The sequence below is a fragment of the Alosa alosa genome, chromosome 6 (assembly GCF_017589495.1).
Source record: "Alosa alosa isolate M-15738 ecotype Scorff River chromosome 6, AALO_Geno_1.1, whole genome shotgun sequence".
Lineage (NCBI taxonomy): Eukaryota > Metazoa > Chordata > Actinopteri > Clupeiformes > Clupeidae > Alosa > Alosa alosa.
In genome coordinates this window covers 10405213-10429085 of record NC_063194.1, presented here as the reverse complement: position 1 = coordinate 10429085, position 23873 = coordinate 10405213, and the positions used below count along the sequence as shown (strand labels likewise).

Here is a 23873-nt window from a genome sequence, read left to right as displayed (position 1 = left end):
CAAGCACCCACACCATAAATGTATCTAAATTAGCTATGTACCAAAAATTACATTTTACCGTGACTCGAAGAGCTGTAAACTGTGTTGTAAGGCTGCGTGTACAAATCCGCTTGGAGCTCCAGTGGAATTTTGATTTGCGACGAGAATTCTCGGGCTAACCGTTGATGTGCCGTAAGAAAGGTTGGGAATAGGCCCAGCACTAAACTCCGAGCGTGGTAAACAAAATTGGATATTTCAGGCAGTAAAAGCCACGGTAAGAACCAAACTAGATTTTGTTGAAATCTACACACCTATGGCTACTAAAAAAATGTAAGGTTCATTTATCAAATGTTATTTTGAAGTATTAAAAAAACATTGTTGTTTTAGAATTTTCGAACGAAATGGTTGATAATTAGCACGTTTATGATAGCTTACTCTGTGATGATGTACATTTTTTTCAACTGTGATAGACCTCCAATTGTAATATTCCATCCTCATCTGCCGTTCGTATTAATTAGTAAGATGTGCAAAAGGAGATGAATGAACGGAATGAATTAAGTTTTGATACATAGGAAGATTGGTTTGTCTGCCTTGATTCATATATCGTCACTGTCTGATGAATAACACGTATGTCCAAAATCGTTACTTTTCAGGAAATAAAAAAAAAAAAAATTGTGTTTCAAAATAATTGCACATTGTGTCATCAAAATCAGTACAGTGTCTATTTATACAATCATTCACTTACTTGTGTCATAGTATTAATCAGGTTTTACCAAAATTAAAGGCACACTATGCAAGATTTACACCTTTATAAAGCCAATTTGATGGTAAACGTACTTGTAATAGGCGAATCGTTCACCTAGCATAGACGTAGCGAGTCCCTACCGAGAAAACCAGCCATGCTTCCAAGAGCGGCGCCCCGCCAAAACTCGCGAGATAGGGCCCTTTGAATCAGAATTGAATCGATTTGGAAATCAGTGTTCATACCCAGCACTGTTTCTCATTATCACATACTGTCCAGATCTTCTTTCTTGAATACTGTACTGATGTCATCTCTGAATAGGTCAAGTCAGAGGATGCTGTCTTTAAAAGGGTAAGCAACATCACCTGGAACTGGAAATTTGGGAAGCTTGTGTCCACAATGATCCAGCAATCCTGGCCTAAGGGCAAAGATAGAAATGACCAAGATGACCAGGAAGTGGTCATTCGACATGTCTTGGACTGGAAGGCAGCCAAAAACGTTTTTCAACTACATGGTAACATTCCAGTGATCATACTCCCATATAGTGCATGGATGAATATTTTATGTTAACTCTACTAATAGATGAATGAACATAGGCATTGAAAACAACATGTAGTAGCTTTGCAAGCCTCTGTAATACAAGCTCTCTTTCTTACTCATGTAGGCAAAGAGCAGAAGCTCATTGATCAACTCACTGATGATGCCAAGGAGAAGATCACCGTGGCCATATCCACATTTTTAGCTGTCACTGATCAGTTGATCAGAGGTGACATTCCGATGAGGCTCCTGAACTACATTTTGGAGAAGAGGGCCAATTTCATGGAGTTACTCAAGACAGGTGAAAGGAAGGCAAATAAATCCCTGTGGCACATGGTCCCATAATTAGTAGGAACAGTTGCAGTAGCAGCAAGTCTTAATTTTTCAACTACTCTTAATCACATCAATGTGGATCAGTTATGGTTATAGTATTTAGCAGACACTTTTGTCAAAAGCAACTTACAGAATATGAACATTAAAATAGTTAAAAATGAACAGGTTTGAAAACAATTGGTAAGCCTACATTAAGCAAAGTAGCAATAATAACAATAATAGCAATAACAATATCAAATATCAGAAATATACAAACCATCTCTAAGATAATAAATTAACGTTTTAATTAATTAAGTGTAAGCTGGACAGATGAGTCTTCAAACCCCTTTTAAAAGTCCCAAAGCTATTGCAGGAATATATATATATGTGTGTGTGTAGAGCTATATATTTCCTTACTGTACTTCTGCAGAGTGTCTGTGTGGAGATAAACGACTTAAAGATGACAGTGCCATGAGGAGATTGCTGCAGCAAAGACAGAAAGAGGTTGAAGCTGTGTACCATGAGAAGAAGCTAGTGGATGGCCTACTTAATATGTGCCACAAGTTGCAGGAACACTTAAAAGGTGTGTGTGTGTGTGTGTGTGTGTGTGCGTGTGTGCGCGCGGGTGCGCATGTGTGCACAGTTACATGTTGATTTTGTGTTTTGTAAATATTGAAAATGTTAAGAATTATTTTGAAAAGGAAAATGGAGCACACGTATGTTTTTTTTTTTTTTTTTTTCTGAGTAACAAAAATTCTCAACATTTCAGTTGATGTTGAGGAGCTGGACCAGAGCAATCAGATCGACATTGAAATTATGAACTTGAACCATTTCATGGAGGTTCATTCCTTCGGTCAGCTCTCGGCTCCTCTGGCAGGAGTCGTGACGTTTTTTGAGTTGAATAAGGATGTGAGGGAAATGGCAGAGGTTCTTCACACATTCAGAGAAAGTTACATCTTTAAGCTCTGTTGGGACTGGCAGGCTCGTGAGTACACCAATGATGAGTCTGACCTAGAGGAAAGTGACCTGGAGCCAGACATTGTGGTCACCCCTGAAATGATTCACGATGAGATCTTTCAGCCTTGCTACAGCAGGTATCAGCAAATTTATGCCCAGTTGAAGAACGGCAGTCTCCGTCTGGAGCAGGTGGATGTGTTGTTCAAGGATTATAAGGGCAAGTATGAGGACCTGGCAGCCGATCTGGACATCATGTGCTGCATTGACCCAGCAGATGACAAACACTGGATTGAGAGGAAAGTACAGCAGATTGAACAGTATCATGAGCTTCACCTGGCTGTTGAGTCTGCACAGGTCGTTCAAATGGTCAAAGAGACCCTCTGTCTTCATGGAAACTTTCTTGTTTTGGATTTGCTGCTCGAAGTTGTAAGTAATTAGAATTAATTGTGTAAATCTACATACATGCTATTTTTCCCCAACGGGGAAAAACATGATTTGTGCACAATTCTGAAATGTAGTTGTTTTTGTCCCCCACAGACAGATGAAGACTTTAAAAAGGAGTGCCTTGACCGCATTGATAATGAGATGATGCAGGCCAAGACAGTTATGGTGGACATCACAGAGACACGCAGATTATGTCTCCAAGAACTTGGCCTCAGAAAGAATTTTGTCATGTGGGTGAAAGAAGCCCTTGAAGGTACAAATGTTGGTGACAACAGAACATTCTCAGTTTTGAGTGCTTATTGTCTGTAGAAAACCATCCAAACTTATACTTGTCCATCCCTCACTGTCTTTCCACATAGACATCAATGAGTTGAAAGTCTTTGTTGACTTGGCCTCCATTTCTGCCGGTGAGAATGACCTGGATGTGGACCGTGTGGCTTGCTTTCATGACGCTGTGCTCGGTTACGCCCCAATGCTGTATGAACTGAAGCCTCCGTCAGGGTTTACAGATTTTAAAGATGTGTTGAAGAAGCTCTGGAAGGCTCTGGACAATGATCCAAACCTCCCAAAGAAGCTAGTGAGTTTTCTCTCAAGTATTCACACATTAAGAGTAGATGACATGTTAACTGTGATTATCGTTACACGTAGGTAAAAAACAACTTTCACTAATTGCTAACAGCTGTAAATTAGATGTAATTCAATTTCTTCAGTCTTTACTTGGAATGGAATCTCTCATCTCTCATTTTCTCAGCGCGACACAGCCAGGCACCTGGAGTGGCTGAAAACAGTGAAAGACAGCCATGGCTCAGTGGAACTGTCCTCACTCTCCCTCGCCTCAGCTATTAATAAGAAGGGAATTTACGTTATCACTGCTGAGAGACTAAAGAAGGTTGGGTTGTGTTTTATGTGCTTAAGTATGAATTGGTCAGATTCTAGGTATACATTCATACAGTAGCTAAAACATTAAGTTAAATGTTTTCCTATCATTATATCATGAGGATCAACAAATGCAGAAATATATGATCTGCATGTGACCACATGTATTAGGCAGAAAAAAACATTTTCTTTTTAGTTTACAAACATGTAAACCGTTGAGAGGTTAATTGGAAATAAGAAATGCATGTATATGCATGCAATAATAATAATAATGATGGTGTCTTTTAAAACTATGAACTTAAGGAAAATGTCTTGTCTTGATTTTTTTATTTCATCTTAATAAGATTTCACCTGTTTCTACTAAAGGACCTTTAGGAATAATAAGGTGAGAAAAGAATAGATTGAGAAGAAAACAGGAGTATTCTAAGCACATTTGTGAAATAGCCCTTTTCTTGTCTAATTCAAGTTCAACTTAAGTTTTCAAAATACTGTTTGTCTTCTCAGTATATTATTATATTACATTTATATTTACATTTGGCTGATTCTTCTATCCAAATTGACTTACGCAAAAAGGGAACAGTCAAGGTACATAGCGATTAGGACACGTTAGTGCAGCAAAAAATACTACTCACACAGAATAGAATGACAGTTAAATCAAAGTTAAGTCAACGGAAGAAGAAGAAGGGATAGTCAGGATGGAGAAGAAGGTTGTGGTAATTGCTAGATTAAGGATGTTCTGTTGTTAGTAGTGCATGTAGAGGTGGTACTAGTCTAGGAAGAGTTGGGTCTTCAGGAGGTTTTTGAAGATAGAGGGATGGGGGAGGTAGAGAGGGATGCTCCTGTTCTGTTGTTATCTCGCCTTCTCTCCCAATGGTCTCTTAAAAGAAACAGGTGAAATCCAAATTTTGCTTTTCTATGGACATCAAGAGGTCACAAGATCATTAGCAGCAGTCAGTATAGCTAGTCATACAGTCCCTAAACATTCCTATTCTAGTCTAATTAATTGTTGTGTTGTCTTCCAGCTAAGCCTAGACACGGTAGTAACACTTCAAATTCCAGAGGAACACGAAGATGGTCAAGAACTGAGACACTACTCTCTTGAGGACCTGCGAGATCTTCAGAACAAACTCATGCTCATGTCTGGGAAAGGGGACCAGGGTCAGAGTGAGGTTGATCTCTTTGCTGAGGTACACACAGTGAGCTGCAGGATTACTGCAATTTATTGTTATTAGGGATGTTCCACTATCTGGTATATTTAATCTATTTATTGATCAACAGCCAACGTTTTAACAAAATGGAAAGTTGTGTCATTTTCATACCTGAAAATAAAAATACTATAGCCTATTCCAACCCTGAGTATAGCGGACAACTAGTATTTACAGATTTTTATTCAGAAATGGCAACTTATGCTGTGGAGTTGGTCTTGTGCGCAGTCTATTGACTGTGAGAGAATTCTGCGGAGAATACCTGCTCGGATGACACTAATGTCACCGGTATGCAAAGATAATGCCTAGTGGCCAGCTTCAGGAAATCTCTCTTTTAGCTCTCCACCAGTCGAGAGGATTCGTATGTAATAAGGGGATTGTCTATCATATAGGCGTACATGTTTTGTGTGTTTACCAGACTGCAAACCTTTTTTTTTTAAATTAACCGTGACTGAATCAGCTAAAACTCTTCTTATAAGTTGTTGGTTAAACCGTGAATTAATTCTTATAAAATTGTTATACAGTCTGTGTCTTAGTAATTATATTAATGTCATCTATTTAATGAAATATGTAAGTGCTATGTAAGTAATTATTTATGCACTTCCTCAGGTCTTTGCCAGTGTGCAGAGGTTGGCGGTAGCATTCATTGATCTCTACGCTGCTGGCAATCCATTGTTTCGTCAGTGGCAGGCCAACATTAACTGTAAAGCAGAGCAGGCAGGAGTCATAATAGACTTTGGCCTAGGAAGCGCAGTCAGCATGATCATAGTGGAAGGAAGTCCAGTTGAGCAGCTGCCAGAACTGTGCAAGAGGATGGAGACATGCCTTAGCTTCTGGAAGGACTTCATGGACAAACAGCGTTCTCAATATTACTATCTCAACTACTTCACTGCTGAGCAGATTGTCTACCTTTGCAGTAAACTGACACAGAAGAGCATAACAAAACCTGATCAACAGACCCTTATGATGCTCTCATTCATTAAATCAGATTGCAACTTGTCCAACCTCAGAGAGTCTTGGCACTCTTTGCAGTATCACTTACTGACAGAGTCCCCTGAGAAGAACAATGATATTGAATTTCAAACTTTTATTGAGGTTCCCACTTCTCAAGAAATCGGTAAACCTTTGGAAGCTGAATTAGATTCCAACTTTGATTCTGTTTTCAGAAAGATGGAGACTGTTCAAGGCCCAGGCCAACTGGATCTGATCTGGAATGCCTACATGAGAGATATGAATGCCTTTCTCCCAGATTCTCTTGATGTTGGACGTCTAGGAAAGCTGCTTGAAATCTTAGCTAACCAAGTTGATGAGGATAGCGGTGATGAGGAAATTATGATTTGTGAGAAGAGAAAGGGAGCCATTCAGCGAGAGTTGCCACAAGGACTGGTTGCTGGGCGTCCAAATCTCATTGTGTGTCCTGCTGCTGAGATCCTTACCTCCTGTATTTCTATTTACATGGCCAGTCGCTCAGAGGCCCTTCCGACGTATGATGAGGTACTGCTTTGCAATCCCGAAACACCCTATGAGCAAGTTGAATTGTTTCTCCGCCGCTGCCTAATGGCAAAATCTGACTTTGACATGAAAAAGATCTACACCATGCTATATGTAGACCAACTCCCCTATGAGGCCAGCTACAAGGTTGAGCAGTTCTTCCACAAGCAGAAAATGCAGAGTTCAGATGACTACCGCCTGGTTCTCATCTGTAGTGCTGATCGGGAGCATACCTACATCCCCTCTGCCTTCAGTCAGTACCGACTGCACATGGTGCCTCTGGAGCACCTGAGAGACATACAGGAGTACCTGACCTCTCATTACAGAGTTCCCTCAGAACAGTCCAGTGCAGCTGCTGTGTTCAAAAAAGGGCTGCGTGTTGGGTTGGTGACCTCCAAAAGAGCAGGTGTAGGTGAGTAGATAGATAATTTTGAAACATTTTTGTGTAATGTGTGTAGTATTTTAAGAATATATAGCAAATGTTGACAATGAACATGAAAGTCCTTATTATATGTCTATCTAGGAAAGTCACTGTATATACAGAGAATGTATGAGAAACTGAAAAGGATTACCAAAAAGCCATCTCTGCTTAAGTGTATCCGCTTGATCGAGCCCAGGGTGGATGAAAACATCATTCTTCATTCATTACTCGAAAGCATGGAGAGAAAAGACCTTACAATCTTCCATTTTGATGTCACCACTTCAGTAAGATTATTTTAACAGATTTTATTGAATTTTTAGAAATTAATGGCATTAATGAAGTCTTTTCATGATTGGCTTTTTTTGTATCAGTATCTACTTTTGCCTAATACATATCTTTGAGCCATGTTCAAATTATTTAAATATTTTCTGTTGTGATGTGTCCCAGGTGCAAAAAGGGTTGCACGAGTTCCTCTTCAAACTTCTGGTCTTGCAGTACTTGATGGATTCTGAGGGAAGAATGTGGAAGTGCAGAAACAATCATCTGTACATCATTGAGCTTTTGCAATCTGATGGAAACTTGAGGAATGGTCCAACAACTGTGAGCACATCCTAAAACTTGCTAGAGTGTAATATAAAACTGTATTTTATATACCGGTACTGTGTTAACTGTATAAAAGTGTATTAAGATTTTTTTAAAATCTATTTATCTGGTTTGTCTCCCAATAGAACACAAATAACTCTGCTGCCTTCCTGGATGTGTTCCCAATTATCTACTGCCGTCCTCCAAAAGAGGTCCTTGAACTGGAGATGAGAATTGATGATGGTTTTCATCCAGCAGATCAAGAAGACCCTCTAATGGATGATCAGGAATTCAGAAGTGAAGGCTTTCAGCGACCATACCAATACTTGATGCGTTTCCATAACCGTGCCAACCTGGATGACTTTACATACAAAGGAGTAGAGGGAACTCATATACAATGTCTTCAGATGATGTTTGTATATTGTGGTATTATGGATCCTTCTTGGGCAGAACTGAGAAACTTTGCCTGGTTTTTAAATTTACAGCTACGGGACTGTGAAACATCTGTGTTCTGTGATGCCTCTTTCACAGGGGATACATTGCAAGGTTTCAAAAACTTTGTGGTGGACTTCATGATTCTCATGGCAAAGGACTTTGCTACTCCATCTCTCAGCATCTCAGATCAGAGTCCTGGAAGGTTCGAGATGGATCTTACCGAGTTGAACGAGGCAGATCTGGCTCCATTCAGGATCAGAAAAAGATGGGAGTCAGAACCACACCCTTACATCTTCTTTAATGATGATCACATATCCATGACATTTATTGGCTTTCACCTTCAACCAAATGGACAGAATGGGGTTGATGCCATTGATCCTTCAACACAAAGAGTGATTAAGGGGAACATCATGACCATAGAGCTGTATGAGGGCCTAAAGTTGAACCGAGTCCCTTTTAACATGGACTTTGATAAGCTCCCAAGAGGAGAGAAAATTGAACGTCTCTGCAATGTTTTGGGAATTCAGTGGCCTCTTGATCCTGATGACGCTTACGAACTGACCACAGACAACATCCTGAAAATGCTTGCGATTCACATGCGCTTCCGTTGTGGGATCCCAGTCATTATCATGGGAGAGACTGGATGTGGAAAAACTAGGCTGATCAAGTTTCTTTGTGAGCTTAGAAGGAGTGGAGTGAACACAGAAAACATGACACTTGTCAAAGTACATGGGGGCACAAGCTCAGACATGATCTATCAGAAAGTGAGAGACGCTGAAGCCATTGCTTGCACCAACAAAGAAAACTATGGTTTTGACTCTGTCCTCTTCTTTGATGAGGCCAACACAACTGAGGCCATTAGCAGTATAAAGGAAGTCTTGTGTGACAACACTGCACTGGGAAAAAAGCTCAATCCAAACACCGGCTTACAAATCATCGCTGCCTGTAATCCATACCGGAAACACACAGATGTGATGATTAAGAGATTGGAATCTGCTGGTTTGGGGTACAGGGTCAGGGCTGATGAAACAGAAGAGAAGCTTGGTACCATTCCTCTTCGTCAACTTGTTTATCGAGTTCAAGCTCTGCCCCCCAGCATGATACCATTGGTCTGGGATTTTGGGCAGCTAAATGACCAAACAGAGAAAATGTACATTCAGCAGATAGTCCAGAGAGTGGTTGAGAAGCACTCCATTAGTGTAGGATACACAAGCATAATTACAGATGTCATGGCATCATCCCAGAAGTATATGAGGACCAGAATGGATGAGTGCAGCTTTGTGAGTCTTAGGGATGTAGAGCGTTGCATGCAGACATTTGTGTGGTTTTATAAAAATCACCCAATGCTCCTTGGTGAGCTGGAAAAATACCAAAGAAACCGAAGACCTGGACCAAGTGAAAGAGCTCACAGGTTTGATAATGACAGAAACCCAGTACTGTGGTCCTTACTAATGGCAATTGGAGTGTGTTACCATGCTTGTCTAGAGGACAAAGAGAAGTACAGGACAAAGGTCAGTAAGTACTTCAGAGAAGTCTATACTCCAGGGAAAATGAATGAAGAAATCTCCCTCATGCAGGATCTGATGTTGAGCGGAGTGCCACTTGGGGATACTATTGCCCGTAACAATGCCCTGAAGGAAAATGTCTTCATGATGGTGATTTGCATTGAACTAAGAATCCCCCTTTTTCTAGTGGGAAAACCAGGAAGCTCCAAGTCTCTTTCCAAAACTCTGGTAGCTGATGCCATGCAGGGTCAAGCAGCACACTCAGATCTGTACCGTAAGCTTAAGCAGATCCACTTGGTGTCCTTTCAGTGCAGCCCTCACTCCACTCCAGATGGCATCATCAATACTTTCAAACAGTGTGCCCGCTTTCAGGAGGGCAAGAACCTCAAAGAGTACATTTCTGTGGTAGTTCTGGATGAGATTGGATTGGCTGAAGATTCTCCCAAAATGCCTTTGAAGACCCTACACCCGCTATTGGAAGAGGGATGCATTGATGATCAACCCTTGCCCCACAAAAAGGTTGGTTTCATTGGCATATCTAACTGGGCTTTGGACCCTGCCAAGATGAATAGAGGGATCTTTGTGTCCCGTGGAGACCCTGATCAGAAAGAGTTGATTGAAAGTGCAAAAGGAATATGTTCATCTGAAGCAAGGGTCCTTGAGACGGTGAGGGACTTCTTTCAGCCTTTTGCAAGGGCTTACTTGAATGTCTGCAAACGCCAGGGAAAAGGCTTTTTTGGACTGCGTGATTACTACAGTTTGATCAAGATGGTATTTGCCATGGCAAAAACCTCTAGGCAAAAGCCTGGTGCAGAGCAGATTGTGGAAGCAGTACTGAGGAACTTCAGTGGAAAAGATGGTGTGAATGCAGTTCAAGTCTTCACTGAAAGGCTGCAGATCAAACCCAACCTGGAAAGTATCAATGCCATTGAGCTTGTTAGACAGAATATCACAGCCATTGGACAAGATGAGGAATGCCGTTATCTGCTTGTCTTGACCAAAAACTATGCAGCTTTGCAGATCCTTCAGCAGACTTTCTTCACTCAGCAGACCCAACCAGAGATCATATTCGGCTCCAGCTTTCCAAAGGACCAGGAATACACCCAGATTTGCCGAAACATCAATCGAGTAAAGATCTGCATGGAGACCGGCCAGACTGTTGTGCTACTGAACTTGCAAAACTTATATGAAAGTCTGTATGATGCCCTCAACCAGTATTATGTCTGCCTTGGAGGGCAAAAATATGTGGATTTGGGGCTTGGCACTCATCGAGTGAAGTGCAGGGTGCACAAAGACTTCAGGTTAATTGTTATTGAGGAGAAAGAGATCGTCTACAAGCAATTTCCCATTCCCCTCATCAACCGTTTGGAGAAGCATTACCTAGACATCAATACTGTCCTTGGTAGTGAACAAAAGGAGATTGTCAAAGAATTGGAGAAGTGGGTGAAGGCATTTGTTTCTCCCGATAACAGTCAGTCACTGACCATTCAGGTGCACAAATACCAGCTCCCTGATGCTTTCATTGGCTATCACTCTGATACGTGTGCCTCCGTCATTCTGCAAATAACAGAGAAGTTAAAAGACAACATGACAACACCAGACTACCAGAAGAGAGTGCTTGAAGAAGCCAAGCTAGTCTTGCTGAATTGCACAACTCCAGATGCTGTGGTTCGGCTTGACTGCACAAACTTGTCTCGTGTGGAGAGTCAGCACCTGGAGAGGCTCTATTTTGAGGAACAGAAGCACAGTTGTTTGACTGACTTCATCTTCGCTCAGATCCAGCAGAAGGACAGAATCTCTACCTCCTTTACTGAGGTAACATCAATCGAGTCATTTTGTATTACATTTAGCCAGTTGTGAGGGAGGCTCATGAGTCATGAGACCCCTAATAATCTATAATTTTGTGAAGATTATATGTATGGCAATATGGACACATCTAGATAAGGCTATGGCCATGTTATTAATCTGTTAGATATGTTAATTTTAAGGGAATTTTAAATGCTTTATGCTTTTTCCCCTGCATATTTTATAGGTGACCACATTCTCCAGACTGTTGACAGCATCAGATCTGGGACAACTTCAAGAACCCGTGAGATGTGTTGAACTCCTCTCTTTACAACAGTTCGACACAGAGTACTCCTTCTTGAAGAAGATCAGGTTGGACAAATATGAACATGAATGGTGATAAAGAACCATGTGGAAAGTTGTACATTTGCATTTGATAAATTGTATTTCTTTTGCTAGAACTTTCTTGGATACTGCTCTTGGGTCAAAAATCCTTATAATTCAAACGGATTTTGATGAAGCCACTCACAGTTCAAACCTCATCGCTTCAGCAAAGTGAGTCTTATACTAAGTAACTTTTGTTCACTTATAACTCTTTTGTTTTACCTAGGAAATTATGTGACAACATTATTCCCTTTCAGATACTCTGCAATTAATGAAATTAATAAATCAAAACAAGAAGTTGAAGAGACAGTGTTCGTCTATTTCATTACCAAACTGCCCAGGGTTGAAGGAGGTACCTCATATGTTGGGTTTCATGGAGGTGAGGCATATGTTTTTCTCTTGTTTTCCTTGTTTTATGTTACAGTTTTCATGTACGACCTCTGCGACCTCGGTTCTCATTAGATGCACATTGACCTGCAACGCCCATATATGTTTATTGCTCACAGTGCAGCAGAAATGTAGGCATAGGCCTACTCCGCTTCTTTTGCCTTATGTTCTAATCTGTTATGTACAGTATGACAACACGCATCCTTTGTTAAACCTAAATGCATTTGAAATGGGGCCTGACATGGATGATAATGAGTTAAAATTTTCGTTTGGGAGCAAAATTACTATCAGAGTTTTGAGGTAGACCAACCAACAAAATGGTTTATAGCCTGTAGCAGCAGGCATGGAGCCACGTCAAAATAATAGGGGTGTGCAACAAAATCAATTCATATTTAGTTCTGTTTTGTAACGGCGTTTAAACTATTCTCCTGAAATGAGATTAGCTCGCAATTCCCAGATGGCGCCGCGTCGATTTCACACTCTTGACGCCTGGGCACTTAGATAATCAAAAGAATGAGTGCACCAGCTAGTCTGAGCAAATCTCGAAGAAACAACCTGCTCCATCCTCATTGAAGGCGACGGGTTAGGGCACATTTCGCCAACGTTCGGAGGTCCTTTGCTGTAGGTTAATGGACCGCAGGCAACAGGTTTTGTGTTTCTGATTCACGTCTTTCATCCTCAGTAAGCAGCCCGTTCACTAATGGATTTGTTAAAGCAGACGCAAAGTGGATGAAAGTAAAAGCAAACGGGTTGATCTGCTGTATTCTAAAGAATGTTTGATGTGTTGTGCGTGGCGAAGTAGTCTAAGCCTATGTGTTTATCAGCAGAAGTTATGAAACGGTGAAGGCCAACAAATCGATTTTAGGCTACCGTGTAGGCTACTGTGCTTGAAGTTAGCTGTGGCAGACTAGTTTTCATAAAGTTTTAACCACAAAGCCTGTCTGTCTACCTAAGGCCTACTACATAGTTTAGTTAACAACCTTTCATTTTCACCTCCGTGAACCTGGCGCCGCATAGGTCATCTAAAAAATAGCCTAAGCCTACTTCGGGATGGCCTTCTATATCACCTTGAGAAAACGTACGGTGACAGTGCTAAGAGATGAAAAACGTTGGCATGCTTGGTAAAACACCAGTCTTCCACGTAATATTGAGCTAAATTCTTAGTGAAAACATAGCCTATGCTCTCCATTGAGTGTTTTTACTTGTTAAACTGATGATGTAACCTACAATCCTGGCGCGGTATGAAAAAAGCAAAAAGTTTTACTTTAGCAGGAGAGTAGGACCTACAATGTTACTTTGGGAGGAAAGGGAGAGGTGTAATTTTGATTTCATTTTGAACTGAAATATTCAACCGAAATATTAAACCTTCAAGCTGCATCCTCTTCAATCAGCATCAATGTCAGTAGGCTATCACATGATTCCCTGTATTTTGTACATCTGCCCAGGGGACTATTAGAGGGCAGGCTATTATCATCAAGTAGCCTATACTAAATAATGTAGTCAAAATTATAATTGTTGGTTTAAGTTAAACAAAACACATACATGTACACTGAACAAATCAATGGTTCAACGTCATTGTTGGCAAAATGATCATGATAGCCTTTTTATTTCAGCCCTCTCTATGGTTTAGTCTTGTGTAGGCCTAGGCTACTTTGCTCTTCTATAAATAAATGTTTTCTTTAGGCCTTATAGGCTGTATTGTAATATGCTATAATGTATGAAGTATATGTATCTTAATTTATTGAGTTTCCATAAAATGGAAATCAACAGATGTCATCATTTAAGGGCCATTTTTATGAGTGGACAGAATGAAAACAATACATCTTACTCAAAGCTGACATTGAGTAAGGGTGTTATTAAACTACATTTCATTGGTTGTGTTTCTTTTTTAAATGGTTTGTCTACTGCAATCATATGGGAAAAGTAACTTTATATTGCGAATCGTTTTTTGAATTGAGAATCGTTTTTGAATCGAATCTTGAGCCCAAAAATTGATATTGAATCGTATCGTGACATTTGCTGAATCGTGCACCCCTACAAAATAAATTGCTATTTTCAAATCACTGACAAGGCTCAAAATATTCTTACACTTCGGTGGTAGGGTGGATAGGGTCGCTACAGACAATCCGTATTGTAAACTTTGAAAGTGTATAGAGAGGTTATAACGGGCTGTTTCTGAAGGCAGCACATTGTCTTACTTCGTGTTCTGATATCATCAAATCAGTGGGCACGTGTGATTTCTTCCAGCATTGTGCAGATCTGGGTGAACGTGATCCATGTTTGTATTGTAAGTTTCAGCCAGAAGTTTGTCATGGTGGTCTGTGGTGTCAAAATTCTCAATTCAGTTTTTGATACACTCTCATGATCTTACCCCATAATAGGCCCATGGAGATCAGTTCACATTGATGACTTGCGGAAGTCTAAAGACATGGTTTCTGACATCAAGGCTTTAAGGAACCTCACCATCAGCCAGCTGTTTGAGGAGAAGGAGAAAGATCGAGCTGAAGGTTTGATTACCCACCTCCTTTGCATACCCCTGCAGTAGTAGTAGTGGCATTTCTCTACACTACTTTCACAATTTTCACACTAAATTAATATTCCCTTCTTTATTATGTGACAGCTATGGAAGTGGAAGACATGTACTCAGAGACAAACGCAGAGCCCATGGAGCAGGAGGAAGCTGTAAGTGTTAACTCTGTCACCAGACGCTTATTTTCTGATCAATCTGACGAATCGCTGATAAATTGGCACTATGGGGTTGAAGGAAGGATTGTTTTTGTTTTGAATTTTGGTTGATTTCTTATCTGTTTTTGATGTTGCTTTCACCCCACTACCTTGCTTGTAATGCATATAGCAACCTGGTGGCTGGGAGAATATTCTAGACACCACAGCGTTGGTGCGCAGCTGTGTGCAGAGCGCAGTGGGCATGCTCAGAGACGAAGCGGGCGTGCGCAGCACCAGAAGAGTGGAGCTTCTGCTGATGCTGATGAGTGAGAGCGAGGAGCTTAAAGGTGAGAACCCCCTCATGGCCATGGGTACCATACTGACTGTGACACCACAGGTCATCATCATAGTCACAAATCAAAGTACTGTATGCTGACAAAATTACAGCCTTGGAGTTCATATGTGAAGCCATTCATATCAGTAGTGTTTGTCCTGATGTATGTGATTTTTGCACGGAAGAGTGTCCAAAATCCCCTTAATTTAAATTGAAGATGGCACCATAAAGGCAGCTATTGCGTGTCATGAAGAAACTGCAAAAGTTGTTAAAAATGGATTCTTCAGTCACTTGTGTCTTGAAAAATCAGAACTGACTTCAGATCGTTCATTCATATCTAAAGCTTACTCTCCCATTCTTCTTGGGGCATAGTTATGATATGAAATCAAATTATTTTGGATGATTTGTCCAAGTGGGAGCATATAGAGGTTGAATAATAGTGGCCCCAAGATCGACCCCTGGGGAACACTACAGGTCAAGGATAATGGTGTTGAGGTTCAGTTGCCGATGGCAACAAAGAAGCTCCTTTCTTGTAGATATGATTTGAGCCAGTTGATAACTATGCCTGTAAATCCAACCCAGTGTTCTAGTCTGTTTAGTAAAATATTGTGATCAACAGTGTCAAATGCTGCACTAAGGTCCAGTAGCACTAGGACTGATGTTTTACCTGAATCTGTATTGAGGCGTATGTCATTGAAAACCAATTTTTCAATAATTTTGCCAAGATTGGATATGTGCCTGTAATTGTTTAGCATGGAAGCACCCAGGTTATTCTTCTTGAGAAGTGGCTAATTGTGAGGGGGGTTTTGTGCTAATTGTTGTAATTGTGAGGGGGAATTTGTTAAAGGTTGTATCAGCGGGGATACGTCACTTCTGTTGATGTTCAAACAAAAACATCCCCCTCCCTCCCGTGCAATTAAAACTCTCCTAAACGCGCATCTCGTCGGTTTGCCATTGTTTGCCTTTTTGCATTAAAGTGATTTAATAAGTCTTCTACCAAGTCTGACAGTTGACTTGACGTCTGTGAAAGTGCTTGCTCATAGAGAGCACTTGTCTGATCATTTATGATTCTCCTTTTTACCATCATAGCTCTGTTCTGAGTGTGTGGGGACATAGACACATCAAAGAACATGCAGAAATGATTGGATAATGCCAGGTCTTTAACAGCTGTAGAGACATTGAGACCCTTTGTGATAACAAGGTCGAGGGTGTGGCCGAGAGAGTGTGTTGGCCCCTGTACATGTACATGCGGTGTTAGGGAGGAAGTATCGATTAGCGCAATTAATTCCTTGGCATAATTGTTTTCAGGATTATCCACATGCAAGTTTAGATCCCCTGATATAATAAGACAGTCCAACTCTATGCAAATGACTGACAGCAGTTCACCTAGCTCTTCAAGAAAGACTTTAGATGAATGTTTTGGAGGCCAGTAAATAGTAATAAAATCTGAGGAGAAGACTTAATATGTGCGCACAAATATTCAAATGATGTAAAGTCACCGAATGATGACTGATTGCACTGAAAAGATGTTTTGAAAATTGTGGCTATCCCCCCACCATTCTTATTTGCTCTGGTAGCACTCAAAAAACAGAAACATTTGGGGGAGCTGATTAGATGAGTGTAGTAGCACTGTTTGCTTGATCTAACCATGTCTCAGTTAAAAGTAAAAAATCGAGGTTGTGTGTACAAATCATTAATTAAGAATGATTTGTTTGAAAGAGATCTGATATTGAGAAGTGCTAGTTTTGCTGTTAGTGTTAGAGAAATATGATCCACGGGGGAAATCTGAGGTTGTTGTGGTACGGGTAGGAGATTTGACTGGTTTACCCTGTAAGCTTGATGCACTTGTCTTCTATTTCTTGTCAATACAGGAATAAAGAATGGCTTAGGCTTACTGGGTCCTGGCATGTTCTCAAAACTACTGTCAGTACAATTTCTATTGCAGGGACCCTGAGAATATCATGCAATACAGTCATCTGTCCCCTGATGTTGCCATCAGTATTTTCCACTGCACATTCCGTGCTATATGCCGGCTGAGAATATGAACTAAGAGGTTGTTGTTGCTGCTTAAGATATCCTTCTGAATAGGGAGGGGGAGAGTGTGGAGGTGCCCTGCACTTATTTGGTGCTAAAGGTCTTGGGCTAGTAAAACACTGTCTGTCTGTTGACTGTCTTGGGCTACTAAAAAGCTGCAAGGCTACTGGCAGCAGTCTTTCCATTCTTGCAGGGAACATCATACTTGGGTGGGGATGGTGATGGGTATTCAGGGGATCCTGGGGAGTTTGATTGGGTGGGGATGGTGATGGGAGATTAGGGGGGGTTGGGTGGCCTGAGGAGTTTGATTGGGTGGGGAGGTGATTGGGTGTGGACGGTAATGGGAAATCAAGAAGGTTGGGGTTGAATGTTGGTTCAGAGGCTCCATCTGGCTGCTGAGGTCCTGGGGAGTATCTGGTGTCTTTGTGGTGGCAAGGAGTCTACAGAGGTGGGGAGGGGTATTGGTACTGGTGTTGCAACATGACCCTTCCTTTCTGATAGGCTCTCAGCAGCTTTAATAGGTGATATCTCCTCATGCACGTTACATCCATTTGTTTGCTGAGATTCCGGGGAGTTTGACGCCAGTGATTGAATTTGAGTCATTTCAGCAATACCCATCTTACATGTATGTCCAGTAGACATAGCTGGGCATTGTTGAGCTGGTTGTTTATGTTTCTCCAAGGTCTGCATTTCAGTGGAGGCTAGCGGGTGACTACTAGAGGGCCCCACAGCAGGGGGGGTTGTGCATATCTCTGTTTCAGCTTGCGCAGAGTGTTTTGGTTTAGCCGAGTTGTTGATTTCATCAGCTTGTTCCGTTTGTATGACTACTGAGCAGTTATCAGAGGCTCGGCTTAAGGTTGGCAGAAAAAATGTTGGGTGCATGGCCCTATTCCAACTCAGCTCTGTGCTATTTGTACTGAAATATTCCCTGCTATACTATAACTGCAGTGATGTTTATAAAACTGACTTTGATGTCCTTAGCCATGTTCCTGAGGACTATGAAGACGCGCTTGCACCTGCTTCTCCTAGCCCGTGATGAAGGCTCCCACTCCGCCACGTCCTGGGTCTTCAAGGAGGCCGCTAACATCGACGCACTGCAGGAGGGGGGCACCTTCAGGTGGAGCATTCACATCCACTTATGCTGCTTAAGTTGAATGTGATCAACCTGAGGTGGTATTGATTTTTAGCCCTGCTGTCCATGTTGATTCCCAATACAGAATTTGTATTGTTCAGGTTTCCCATGCAGAATTCTTGTATGTTAATGTAGTGTGCATTTTAACAAAAAACATGTTTAAAAGGAATTGTTGTTGTCATCTTATAGACATACTCTATGGAAGCGCGTCCAGGCTGTGGTCATTCCCTTTCTCGCTCAGCTCATCTCGGTGATCGATCGGGACTCTAACCTGGACCTGCTGCTGGACCCTGATGCCAGTGAGGCCCTGAAGGCTCTGTGGCTTGACATCTTTAAGAATGCCAAACTACTGGAAGTCCCTTACACCAGAGTGGACAGGTACGCACACAAGGGTGTTTTCGCTGTGAAATTCTGCTTTCTCTCTTGAAGAGCTAATAGACAGCAGGCCTGCTGAAATATAGAGGTCCAACTTCTTTGGGTTGTGAATGTGATCTTCCTCTGACATCTCACTTTGCGCAAGAAATGTGGAGTGGAGATGAATCAAGATGATGTTACCTTAAACTCCATCCAACTCTTTCTTCTCTCGGGCAGCTCTGAGGCGAAGACCATCCTGGTGCCGAGCTCCATCCGGGCAGCTGGTGGCCAGGGCTGCAGCATGCCCTTCAGCTGGAGGATCCGAGACTACCTGGAGGAGCTGTGGGTCCACGTGCAGAGAGAGGGTGAGGCAGCAGCACACTAAACTAAGGGACAGGAAGGGACACAGTAACAAACAGTTGGAGTCATCAGAAATAAAAGGCTGTGTTTTTGCATACCAGATTTGTTGATAATTAGAATGATTATTCCAGATTATATATTACTGACTAGAGCACATTTAGTATGTCAGGTATTTGGTGTTTCTCATGGATATAGTTTTTTTAATTTTACATACCAGATTTGCATGAGAGCATCAGGCTCTCAAAAATAGGGATTCTCACTACCTTCTCACCAGAAGATATGCAGATTGACCAGTGCTTGCCCTTGGTTCATTCTGGTTAGTGAATTGTCTTCATAGGCCATACCCAGAAGCAGTTTGAGGAGTTCTATTGGAAGACTCCTCTGGGTCGGCAGATCGCCCAATCAGATGCTGAGATGCAGGTAGAGTTTTTCCAGAGGTACCTTCAGGATTTCATCGCCATGACAATGAATGTGACATCAAAGGAAGAGCTGCAGGTGAGTTCTGCGGCAGTCATCGCCATTCAATTTCTTTCATAGAATTAGTCTCAAAGTAAAGGCATGGATTCCTTATTGTTGCCTGCAGTATATATAATATGAAATCTCTCTCTCTCTCTCTCTCTCTCTCTCTCTCTCTCTCTCTCTCTCTCTCTCTCTCTCTCTCTCTCTCTCTCTCTCTCTCTCTCTCTCTCTCTCTCTCTCTCTCTCTCTCTCTCTCTCTCTCTCTCTCTCTCTCTCCCCCTCCCTCCAGCTTCTCTGTGCTGCTCTGATGTGTTGTGTGAATGAGCTGCGTGTGAGTGAGGAGGAAAGTGAGGTGTTGCCGCTGCCCTGGATTCACTTGGCCTACCACCAGTACTGCACCCGTGTGCAGAACCTCTCCAGGATGCTCAGCATCGAGCCACACATCACACAGGCCCTGCTCAGCAACGCACACGCCCAACAGGGACAGGAGCTGGTGAGACTCAACAAGTGCATACACCACACACACACAAAGGAATATACACACACTTATAAATATATACACAAAGCATATTGGTTATGCATACATACATGTCTGAATTTTCATCTTTGTGTGTGTGTGTGCGCATATAGGTGCTGGATGTGTATGCTGCCTTGGCTTGTGTAGAGTTCCTGGAGCCGCAGTCCCTGGCCTCCGAGGCCCAGTGTGCCCAGTGGCTGAGACGCCTCAAGCAGCTGCAGGTGCCGGTGGAGCTGGTGTGCGCTGAGGAGAATGTCCAGCACTACAGAGAGAGGAGCACTGCCATGGTCACCAGAGTTCAGTGAGTTCAGTGAAACACACACACACACACACACACACACACACATTCATACAAACTACCGGGTGACACACATAGCATCCAGTTATTCACAAATGTACTGTATGAAATTGACACAGGTTTCACGGGTAAATTATTTTTTTAATTTTACATTTTTACATGTTAACCAATGAAAGGTTTGTCTTTTCATGTGTGTGCATGTGTGCGTGTCTGTGTGTGTTTTTGTGTAGACGTGGGTGGAGTCGCATCTTCACTCTCTCTTTGTTTGTGGAAAACATGCTACTGGGGATCCAGAGTGTGGACCAGAACCTCGCTCCTCTACTGGTGGAAGGCACCAAAAAGCTCGGACAGGTCAGAACTCAGAATCGCTCTTTCCTTCCGTCTCCTAAAGATCATTTAATTTTGTGTTTACTCTCTGTGCTGTGTTATGTTTGTGTTTGTGTTTGTGTGTGTGTGTGTGTGTGTGTGTGTGTGTGTTTGTGTGTAGTCTGTGTGCCTGTGTGCTGACTCTGGTTCACTTAACATTCCCATCCTCCTTGACCTTAGTGCTACTTTTGACACCATCAACCACAATGTTTTAATCTTCCGTCTGTCTGCTATTGGTGTTTCTGGCACAGCCCTTAATTGGTTTCAGTCATACAAGTACTACTACTCGCCTTCAAAGCCCTCCACAACCTTGCTCCCCCTTACACTCCTTCCCGCTCACTCAGATTCTCTGACCAAAATATTTTACTGTAACTATCCCCCGCACCAGACTCTTTACCCTGTGTGGCAGGTCCTTCAGTGCCTTGGCCCCCAAACTCTGGAACTCCCTCCCCCAACCTCTCTGTGACTGTCCCTCTCTTCCTTTCTTCAAAGCACATCTCAAGACCTTTTTGTTTAATGATCACTTCTCTCCACACCCAACACATATATAGACTTAGCTTCTCTTTGTTGTATTGTTTTGTTTGTTTGTTTATATATTCCTTCCCACTATGTAAAGCGACCTTGGGTTTGAGAAAGGCACTATATAAATTAAACATATTATTTTGTTATTATCTGTGTTTGGGGGCAGCCGTGGCCTACAGGTTAGCACTTCGGACTTGTAACCTGAGGGTTGCCGGTTCGAACCCCGACCAGTAGGCCCGGCTGAAGTGCCCTTGAGCAAGGCACCTCACCCAGAGCGCCGCTATTGTTGCAGGCAGCTCATTGCGCCAGGATTAGTGTGTGCTTCACCTCACTGTGTGTTCACTGTGCAGAGACCAAATTTCCCTCACGGGATCAAAAGAGTATATATACTTATGTACTTATATGTGTTGTATTTGCTCTCTGTGTTGTGTGTTCTGTGTGTGTTTTGTATTTACCCTTTGCATTTTGTGTGTGTTTGAAAGGTTCTGGAGAAGAACCCTGACCTGAAGCAGCAGCAGCCGTTTGAGGCGGTGCTGGTGATCCTGAAGGATTGTAAAGATGGTGCCGTGGAGCAAATCTTCAGGTGGGTCTCTCAGCCCTCCCCACTGGCAGCACTCACCAGTAAAGCCCTGGGAGGGTCACTATTACACACACACACACAAACACCAGCAAAGCCCTCTAATTTATGCTCTCAGTCTCTGTACTTTGTTCATGTTGATATAACTCATGTTGATATAAGGCGTTGTGTTAGGCCAGACCTTCAGCGTTGTCATTTTAATGGTCAAGGGAACACAGCTGCTACACATGAAGATGAGCCATATGTTACGTACACATAACCATATGTTGTGTTATTGATTAATAGGGCAACATTAAGATGTTAGTGTACAGTACTGCACCTGTAGAGATCTCCTCTGTAACACTCCAGATCCATTTCCAGGTCACCACATTTTCTTTTCACACTGCCAGATAAGCAGCCTCCTATACTGCCTCCTATACTTCTACTAGAATACTAACTCCTAATGCCACCAGACTTCCCTAGCTCATCTGCGCCACCCTGCTCTGTCCAAACTACAGGTTTGGGGTGCAGCTGTGCCCGGTGTGTATGGCCGACCCCAAGGACCCCCTGGCCCTCCCCTGTGAGCACATCTACTGCCTGGCCTGCGTTCGCCAGTGGCTCGGCCCTGGACATATGTACTGCCCCCTGTGCATGCAGCCGGTCCCTGATGACTTCAGACTGCAGCCTTCTGAGGAGATCCAGTACGAAGCCTACACACTCACACATTTACTCACACCTGACATAAACATATGTACATGATGCAGGCACATAGGCAAAAGGAGAAGCAAGCTTTGATCATTCCTTAACGGTGTAAGAGGTGTGGCAAGAGGGTTAATGACACAATGTCCAAACATACAGTATGGCAGCACAGGTGTGGCAGGTGATTGAAGTAGAGAGCAAGAACACTATGTACAGCTCGGCATAGATCACTTACGCAACACTTGCTGAGACAACTGTAATGCCAAGGTGTGTTTCCCATTCTGTGCATTGTAACATACTGACTGACGTGTTGTCTCTGGACAGGGCCCTGATCACACGCAACGCCCACTTCAGGCAGCGCTGCAACGGCTTCTTCATCGCTCTGGTGTCCAGCGTGTGCTTCGGCCATGACACCCCGCCGTCCCAAGAGGTCATCCTGCACCTGCTCTCCTTTCTCATGGTGGAGGCCGGGACCCTGCCCACTGTCGGACGTGAGACACACACACACACACAGACACGCGCTCACACACACTAATACTCCAGTGGTGGTTTAACCACTAATACTGATATCTGTGTGTGTGTGTGTCCGTGTGTTTGTCCATGTCTGCTTTGCTCTCAGGTAAGGGTAAGACGCACATGTTCACAAAGGCTCTGTCTCCATTTGACGAGTCTGTGGACCAAAACCCCGTGGTGCGCTCTGTAGTGCTGAAGCTCCTCCTAAAGTACAGGTACACCAGCCTAGCCCAGCCCAGTCTCACCCATGTATCCGCATCATCTCCTTACTCTACATTAGAATGGATGTGTTGATCTTGTGTCTTCTGCTCCCCATAGTTTTGATGATGTGAAGGTGTACCTGCAACAACACCTGTCTGCTGTGGAGGGTAGTAGAATCTTGGAGGAGACTGACAAATCGGAGCTCTACTCGCTCTACATCAACTGCCTGGAGGTGTGTGTGTGTGTGTGTGTGTGCGCAGTGTTTCCCACAGAATTAAACTTTATTTGTGGTGGTAGGTTTGCAGAATTAACTTAAATGCAACAGTTTTTAACAAATTAGCGCAGCGTGGTTATGATGCTAACTAGATTTAAGCACAATTTAGTACAACCTGGAAAATCATTGTGTGGTGGTCAATGTTGATATTGTGGTGGGCCGCCACAGATAAGTCAATGTATGGGAAACACTGGTGTGTGTGTGTGTGTGAGAGAGAGAGATGGACTTTTTAAATGTGTGTGTGTGTGTGTGTGTGTGTCAGGACTCCATGTTTGACAGAATGCAGTGGCGCTCGGTAAAGGAACGACAGGTGGGTCTGCAGGAGGAGAGCGTCTTCCTGCGAGACTTCCTGCAGTCGAGGGTTACATCTGCGCAGACTGTCTGCATTGAGCTGCTGCAGCAGCTGTCCCGTCTTCGCCTCTGTCTGGACATTGCAGCACAGCTCATTGGTGACAGTTACATCGCTGCAGGTAACCATAACTTGCGCACACACACACACACACACACACACACACACACACACACACACACACGGATACACACACACA

General features: G+C 42.7%; 1 protein-coding gene across 3 annotated transcripts in view; it reads left to right on the top strand.

The window, feature by feature from the left end:
- Positions 1-23873, top strand: part of rnf213a (ring finger protein 213a) — a 61452-nt gene that overhangs the window by 19208 nt on the left and 18371 nt on the right. For all 3 annotated transcript variants that reach the window (XM_048244770.1, XM_048244768.1, XM_048244769.1), the window contains exons 17-47: positions 1043-1235; positions 1386-1559; positions 2001-2153; positions 2340-2953; positions 3065-3224; positions 3331-3548; positions 3723-3860; positions 4870-5034; positions 5662-6955; positions 7067-7248; positions 7412-7564; positions 7693-11301; positions 11519-11643; positions 11731-11826; positions 11913-12034; positions 14424-14549; positions 14663-14724; positions 14897-15053; positions 18056-18191; positions 18396-18584; positions 18798-18925; positions 19258-19415; positions 19669-19872; positions 20010-20197; positions 20425-20545; positions 21565-21665; positions 22157-22339; positions 22662-22828; positions 22957-23065; positions 23169-23283; positions 23588-23795. In XM_048244770.1, the coding sequence (XP_048100727.1) occupies positions 1043-1235; positions 1386-1559; positions 2001-2153; positions 2340-2953; positions 3065-3224; positions 3331-3548; positions 3723-3860; positions 4870-5034; positions 5662-6955; positions 7067-7248; positions 7412-7564; positions 7693-11301; positions 11519-11643; positions 11731-11826; positions 11913-12034; positions 14424-14549; positions 14663-14724; positions 14897-15053; positions 18056-18191; positions 18396-18584; positions 18798-18925; positions 19258-19415; positions 19669-19872; positions 20010-20197; positions 20425-20545; positions 21565-21665; positions 22157-22339; positions 22662-22828; positions 22957-23065; positions 23169-23283; positions 23588-23795 (9748 nt within the window). The remainder of the gene's footprint in view (positions 1-1042; positions 1236-1385; positions 1560-2000; positions 2154-2339; positions 2954-3064; positions 3225-3330; positions 3549-3722; positions 3861-4869; positions 5035-5661; positions 6956-7066; positions 7249-7411; positions 7565-7692; positions 11302-11518; positions 11644-11730; positions 11827-11912; positions 12035-14423; positions 14550-14662; positions 14725-14896; positions 15054-18055; positions 18192-18395; positions 18585-18797; positions 18926-19257; positions 19416-19668; positions 19873-20009; positions 20198-20424; positions 20546-21564; positions 21666-22156; positions 22340-22661; positions 22829-22956; positions 23066-23168; positions 23284-23587; positions 23796-23873) is intronic.